Source organism: Triticum aestivum, chromosome 2B, assembly GCF_018294505.1.
Source record: "Triticum aestivum cultivar Chinese Spring chromosome 2B, IWGSC CS RefSeq v2.1, whole genome shotgun sequence".
NCBI lineage: Eukaryota > Viridiplantae > Streptophyta > Magnoliopsida > Poales > Poaceae > Triticum > Triticum aestivum.
Window position 1 is genome coordinate 760,967,900 of NC_057798.1, and position 7,430 is coordinate 760,975,329.

At 46.8% G+C, this 7,430-nt stretch overlaps 1 protein-coding gene across 1 annotated transcript; it reads left to right on the top strand.

Annotated features, from left to right (window-relative positions):
- The first annotated feature begins 4,754 nt into the window (after positions 1–4,754).
- On the top strand, positions 4,755–5,717 carry LOC123042527 (uncharacterized). Its single transcript, XM_044464957.1, has one exon. It carries the CDS (start codon positions 4,846–4,848, stop codon positions 5,500–5,502), a length of 657 nt encoding a protein of 218 aa, XP_044320892.1. The 5' UTR covers positions 4,755–4,845; the 3' UTR covers positions 5,503–5,717.
- The last annotated feature ends 1,713 nt before the right edge of the window (positions 5,718–7,430 follow it).

Consider the following 7,430-nt stretch of genomic DNA (forward strand, 5'->3'; position numbering starts at 1 on the left):
AACTATGGGTGTTAATCACATGCAGATGTGAATATTAGTGTTAAATCACATGGTGATGTGAACTAGATTATTGACTCTAGTGCAAGTGGGAGACTGAAGGAAATATGCCCTAGAGGCAATAATAAAGTTATTATTTATTTCCTTATTTCATGATAAATGTTTATTATTCATGCTAGAATTGTATTAACCGGAAACATAATACATGTGTGAATAAATAGACAAACTGAGTCTCACTAGTATGCCTCTACTTGACTAGCTCATTAATCAAAGATGGTTATGTTTCCTAGCCATGGACAAAGAGTTGTCATTTGATTAACGAGATCACATCATTAGGAGAATGATGTGATTGACTTGACCCATTCCGTTAGCAAAGCACCCGATCGTTTAGTATATTGCTATTGCTTTCTTCATGACTTATACATGTTCCTATGACTATGAGATTATGCAACTCCCATTTACCGGAGGAACACTTTGTGTGCTACCAAACATCACAACGTAACTGGGTGATTATAAAGGTGCTCTACAGGTGTCTCGAAACGTACTTGTTGGGTTGGCGTATTTCGAGATCAGGATTTGTCACTCCGATTGTCGGAGAGGTATCTCTGGGCCCTCTCGGTAATGCACATCACTTAAGCCTTGCAAGCATTGCAACTAAGAAGTTAGTCGCGAGATGATGTATTACGGAACGAGTAAAGAGACTTGCCGGTAATGAGATTGAACTAGGTATTGAGATACTGACGATCGAATCTCGGGCAAGTAACATACCGATGACAAAGGGAACAACGTATGTTGTTATGCGGTCTGACCGATAAAGATCTTCGTAGAATATGTGGGAACCAATATGAGCATCCAGGTTCCGCTATTGGTTATTGACCGGAGACGTGTCTCGGTCATGTCTACATTGTTCTCGAACCCGTAGGGTCCGCACGCTTAAGGTTTCGATGATAGTTAAATTATGAGTTTATGAGTTTTGATGTACCGAAGGAGTTCGGAGTCCCGGATGAGATCGGGGACATGACGAGGAGTCTCGAAATGGCCGAGACATAAAGATCGATATATTGGACGACTATATTCGGAGTTCGGAAAGGTTCCGAGCGATTCGGGTATTTTTCGGAGCACCGAAGAGTTACGGGAATTCGCCGGGGAGTATATGGGCCTTATTGGGCTTCAGGGGAAAGAGAGAGGAGAGGATGAGCGGCCCCCAAGGCCTAGTCCGAGTTGGACTAGGGGGAGGGGCTGCGCCCCCTCCTTCCTTCTCTTCTCTTCCCCCTTTCCTTGACTCCTACTCCTACTACTTGGAAGGGGGGGAATCCTACTCCCGGTGGGAGTAGGACTCCCCATGGCGCGCCCCCTCCTAGGCCGGCCGCCCCCTCCCCCTTGCTCCTTTATATACGGGGGCAGGGGGGCACCTCTAGAGATAACAACAATTGATCCCTTGGATCTTTTAGCCGTGTGCGGTGCCCCCCTCCACCATAGTCCATCTCGATAATATCATAGCGGTACTTAGGCGAAGCCCTGCGACGGTAGAACATCAAGATCGTCACCACACCGTCGTGCTGACGAAAGTCTCCCTCGACACTCAGCTGGATCGGGGTTCGAGGGACGTCATCGAGCTGAACGTGTGCTAGAACTCGGAGGTGCCGTAGTTTCGGTGCTTGATCGGTCGGGCCGTGAAGACGTACGACTACATCAACCGCGTTGTTCTAACGCTTCCGCTTACGGTCTACGAGGGTATGTAGACAACACTCTCCTCTCTCGTTGCTATGCATCACCATGATCTTGCGTGTGCGTAAGAAATTTTTGAAATTAGTACGTTCCCCAACACCCAGGTAGGTGCTAGGAGGAAAATTATAACATAAGATTCTCATGAGGAGGCCGAACTATGCTCAAACATGAATTAACAGCCAAGTGTTTGATTAGCGGTACGGGAAATGCACATGGCCAATGGGCGTGAGTTTTGGCTGAGGATGATCATACACTAAGAAGAATGTCTTCACAAATTTTTAGGGAAATCAAGAATATATAAATAACACTTCCTTCACAAAGTGCTACTCTGAACAAAATAGGAAAATGAATATTGTTGAGTTATTTTTGAACTAGGCAAGGAAGGTTTTTGACATATTTGATGAAGATATGATCCAAACAATTTATGCGATTTTTTTTGAGAATTTTTGGAATAACAGAAATATAGGTTGCTTCATAACCTATGGCAAAAATTGACACATGGACATGACACATAGGCAAAACTGATGAGATGACGCCTAGTCATCACAATCCACCACAATCTATAAGGCTATGACCATCTATATTGGTCGTTAACAACTAGAAATAAGGCAGCGGACCTGCACTGTTTACTTTGTGACCATTTCGTGTAAGGAAATTACGACCTTTCTGACCAAAATGGTCGCAATGGTTTAGGGTTTGGAGCCCTCCGAACAGCTTTTGACCAATTGGTCTCAAATGGTCATAGATCTATGACCAATTCTTTCAGGGTCACTGACAGAAGGTCACTAGTTGACATATTTCTTGTAGTGCCCCCGCGCTCTCGGCCGCCACTAGCTATATCCCGGCGCTGCCCGTCGCCTTTCGCCGCTAAATAGCCATTCCCCGCCGGAAAAAATAGCAGAGGTAGCAAAGGTTCACCGTGGCAGCCCCTCCGATAGCAGCTGGCATTTTCGGCCGCCGTTTTCGGCCGCGGAGGGGCAGTTTAACGGCGGGTGCACGCCCACCGGGCGCAAGGTGTTCGACGAATTGCCTGCCTCGGTGGTGGACTCGGATGACGAGGAAGCGCTCGCCGCGCTACTGGAGGAGGAAGCCGAGGCCGACGTCCAAGAAGAAGAGCATCTCATGGTGCTCGCCACCCCCGCCCAGCTGCTGGCGAGCAATGAAAAGTCACGGCGAGGTGGCTCGGCGCCGGGGCGGGTGAAAGCAAAGAACCGTCATCGTCTCGAAGGCTACTGCATGCTCTACTCCGACTACTTCACCGATGCTCCACTTCACGGCGACAGAACATTTCGGCGCCGTTATCGGATGAGCAGAAAGCTTTTTCTCAGGATTGTGAATTCCATCCAGGAGTTTGACAACTACTTCAAATGCAGGATGGATTGCACAGGCAAACTTGGATTCACCTCGATCCAGAAATGCACGACAGCGATGAGGATGCTTGCATACGGAGCTCCCGGTGACTCACAGGGCGACTATGGGCGCATGGCCGAGTCCACCAGCATAGAGTGTTTCTACAAGTTCTATCGGGCAGTGGTGGCAGTGTTTGGACTGCAATACTTGAGAACACCCAATGCGGAAGACACTACTCGGATCCTAGCACAGAATGCAACAACAGGATTTCCTAGGATGCTTGGAAGCATCGACTGCATGCATTGGAAATGGAAGAATTGCCCATTTGCTTGGCAGGGGATGTACAAAGGCGCCAAAGGCGGTTGCAGTGTGGTACTTGAGGCGGTGGCCACACAGGACCTTTGGATTTGGCACTCCTTCTTTCGTATGCCAGGAACTCACAATGACATCAACGTGCTGCAGTGCTCTCCTGTCTTTGCCAAGCTTGTTGAAGGTCATTCTCCTCCGGTGAACTTCGAGATCAATGGGCGGCACTACAACAAGGGGTACTATCTAGCTGATAGCATCTATCCGAGATGGTCGACATTTGTGAAGACCATCAAAAACCCTGTGCCTGGAGGCAAGAACGCCTGGTTTGCGAAGATTCAGGAGGCTTGCAGGAAGGATGTCGAGCGGGCATTTGGTGTGCTCCAATCTCGATTTGCTGTTGTCCGGTACCCCGCTCAGACCTGGTCGAAAGATCAAATGTGGGAGATCATGACCTGATGTGTCATTTTGCACAATATGATCATTGAGAGCGAGCAGGAAGAGCCAGTGTTCGACACTGATTCATACCACAGGCAGGGTCCTCTTGTCCAAGTTGATCACCAGCTACCGGCAACCTGAACTGCCTATCTCAGTATGTGTGAGGAGATCCGAGACCCACAGGTGCATCATCAACTGCAGCAAGATCTGATAGAGCACCTATGGAGGCTCAAGGGCGACACCGGGCGCGATGTGTGATGAAATATGAGTTTTTATTTGTTGAACTATATAATTTGTATTGAACTATTTGTTGTTCTACTATTTTGTTGAATTATTTGAATTTTGTGTGATGAAATATGTGATAAAAAATATTTATGTTGATAATTGAACGCTGAGCCACGGCGAACCACATCGAATATGGGCCTATTCTCGCCCATATGAGCCTTTTTCGTCGAAATTGGCTACAAAAGTGGGCCAAAATCGGCGACTGCGGGCGAGCTGGGGGCGACGACTGGGCGCAAAACCGCCCCTAGCGCCGAATGAATCGCCGGCTCGCCTCCAAGGGACGATTTTTATGCGTCCTTGGGGGCCAACGGCTGGAGATGCTCTTAGATGGTGGTGTTGCCTGTGGCATCTGGGATATGGAGACGGGTTAGAGTGGGGAACGACCGAGAACGTGGTAGGAAGCAGGTTTTCTAGGTGAGGGGATTTTGGCGGCTGTTTGGGCCTTTGGAAGATTATTTTTACTGGAATCCTATTACTTTGGATAGTTCGGGTTCCGTGAGTGTAAATCCGAATTTTCTAAATATAATCCCGGATTTCAAAACTGCTTCCCGAGATTGTGTTTGGATTTTTCAAACTGGCGCTATATTGATTCGGACTTCGGGTATCCGGTTTTATGCCCAGCGTGACACGGGACATAGCTTCTTCTATAATCGAGACCGCACCAGTTGGCGTCTCCAGCCCCAAATCAGAACAAGCGTTCCAAAGCGACAATACCCGACTAAAAAAAAGCGAAAATATCCGATGATCTATCCCCAGATCGAAATAAGAAGCGTTCCCAAAATCATGGCGGCGGTGCCGGTAAGCGTTCAGAAAAATAACGAGTTTCTCAAGCCGTGCAGCGCCAAGAGGAAGGCAGATGAGGCGGCTGCCGGCGAGGAGTCTCACCCGAAGGTGTGCAGCACCAAAGGGAAGGCGGAGGCTGCGGCGATCGGCAGTAGTTTGGGCGACGAAGCTGGTCATGCGACGGAGGCCGTCGCAGAATCAGAGAAGAAGGCGGCGGCGGCGACCAAAGGAGAGGACGAGGCCGCCATAGGGAGGAAGAAGACGCGGCTACCGCAGGAGGAGGTCGACTCGATCCTTACCAGGGTGGTGGATACCAGTCGGCCCCCTCGTCTCTTCCAGGCCCTGAGGAGCGAAAACCCCAGCTTGGTGCCTTCGCCGGAGGAGATGCTGGACAGGTCGAAGGTGGCATTGTACGGCATGGCCCGTCTGTACTACAAATCTCGAGAGAGTTTCGCCGAGTACCAGGCCTGGGTCCTTAGCCAGCTCCAGGAGAAGGGCTGCGTGGAGGTAGACGATGAGGCCATCGCTCTCAGGGCCGAGCTCAGAGCATACAGCGACCAAGTACGGAAGGAGGTAATCAAAGACCTCACCTTCTCCGATTCCGACCAAGACTAATTGATTAATCAGGGCCGAGTTCCGTAGCAAGGATTGGTTATTCATGATGCTTCTCCGATGATGAGTTTCTATGTTCCAAGATTCAGATCGAGTTCTAGCTTGTGCGTGCACCTCGCTGTTATTATTTGTTCAAGGCGGCACCAACATCGATCTGTAGCATACGCCGATGAACACCTTTTAATTTTATCCTCTGTTTTATTCGAGGAAAAAGATGATGGACCCCTTGCATGATAATTGTATCCCTCCGTTTGCTATTATGATGCGGTTATGTTCTTACCTTACCTTGCTGTGATGCGAGTGTTTGTGATACTATGATGCGAGTGCGCTGCATTGTACTTCAGGCTTTGCTGATCGATGATTTCGTGGTTAATTGATTTGCAGTTTTTGCTTGGATGTAGGAGTTGTTTCTCCTGATGTATTTGTTAGATCGACTCCAATACTTTTACCTTCATGTCTGCTCTGCTAACAAAAATGCTGGTTTACTTTAGCAGGGTCGTCAAGGTAGCTTGTTCTTCATGAAAAATACCTACAGTATGACTGTAATCAAATTGTGAGCAAAGAATTAGCAACTTCACTCTTGGCTTCTCTTATAACTATCACCAATAAGAACGGCGATGGCAACTGATGGGGATGCTTTGCATACTTGTTCTTACAAAAGGTGCAGGCTATGGAAATTCAGGGCGTGTTTGGATGGGTGCGTCACACCTGTATCGCTCGAGGAGTCAGGATCAATGCATCCAAGTTCACTGATCCATTATGCGCTTACGAGTATCGATTAGTGTCACCAGATCCGCTGGTCGACAACATTACTACAATACAATCAGATTTCAAGCAGGCCACTAACAAACAGCCTTTCTTCTGATTTAAATATCTCATGGAGAGCGTAAGTTGTTTTCATAATGTCTCTCAGCTTCAGTCTACTTGAATAGTGCTCTGTTGTTGTCATTATGATGAACTGATTTCGGAACAGGCAATGTTGAGCAGAGAACTGCTACTGCCTACAATTGCAGCACTGCACTCCCTCTGTTGATGGCATATACTCCCTCCGTTCTTAAATATAAGTCTTTCTAGAGATTTCAATATGGACTACATACAGATGTATATGGACATAGTTTAGAGTGTAGATTCATTCATTTTGCTCCGTATGTAGTCTATATTGAAATCTCTAGAAAGACTTATTTTTAGGAACGGAGGGAGTATATGCTGGTGGAACTCCATCATCATTTAGAAGCTTCTAGCATCTTCTTATGTCGGGGGATGTATTTGGATGAGTTCGGTGACGGTGATTACAAGTTTACAACCCATAGCAATTATAGGACGATGAAAAACAACCACCACTACAGTTTTTTTTTTCTGAAACTGAGAGATATCATCCGATTTTCTTCATTTGGAATCATCAGATACTTCTGCATACATTTTTCCTTAGTAATTCTGCTGTTACTTTTCTTCAGTTTATTTTCACAACAGTTCACACCTTTTTCAGCAAGGGAGATCATTGGGAGGTCAAACAAAACTTTACACTCAGTTGCACTTCACGCTTCAGAGTCCCGGAGCGCTTGATATGTTTGAATTTTGGATAACATTCAGAAAAGAAACAGGGTAGAGGATTCACATTCATTTGCTCCAAACAAAACGTTACTGCAACTTTTCACAAGTTCATCATCACCTTGTAGTACAATATTACATTGAAGGACTGGACTAACTACCAATCAGTCGGTAGTTACTAACAGATCCGGACGATTCCTTGAGCATCGAGATTGCGTATACGGGAACAACGATATAAAAAAGCAACAACAGCAGCATGCGGCATGCAAGGCGTTTTCTAATTCAATCCAAGTCATGCATGCATACATGTAAAACAGAAATGATAACATCAGCAAAGATTCCAATGAATATCAAAATTCAAAATGTTTTGTAGCCCAAACTAT

What these genes read in the sequence shown, in the direction of transcription:
- LOC123042527 (XM_044464957.1), top strand. Translation starts at nt 4,846, where the DNA reads ATGATCTATCCCCAGATCGAAATAAGAAGCGTTCCCAAAATCATGGCG.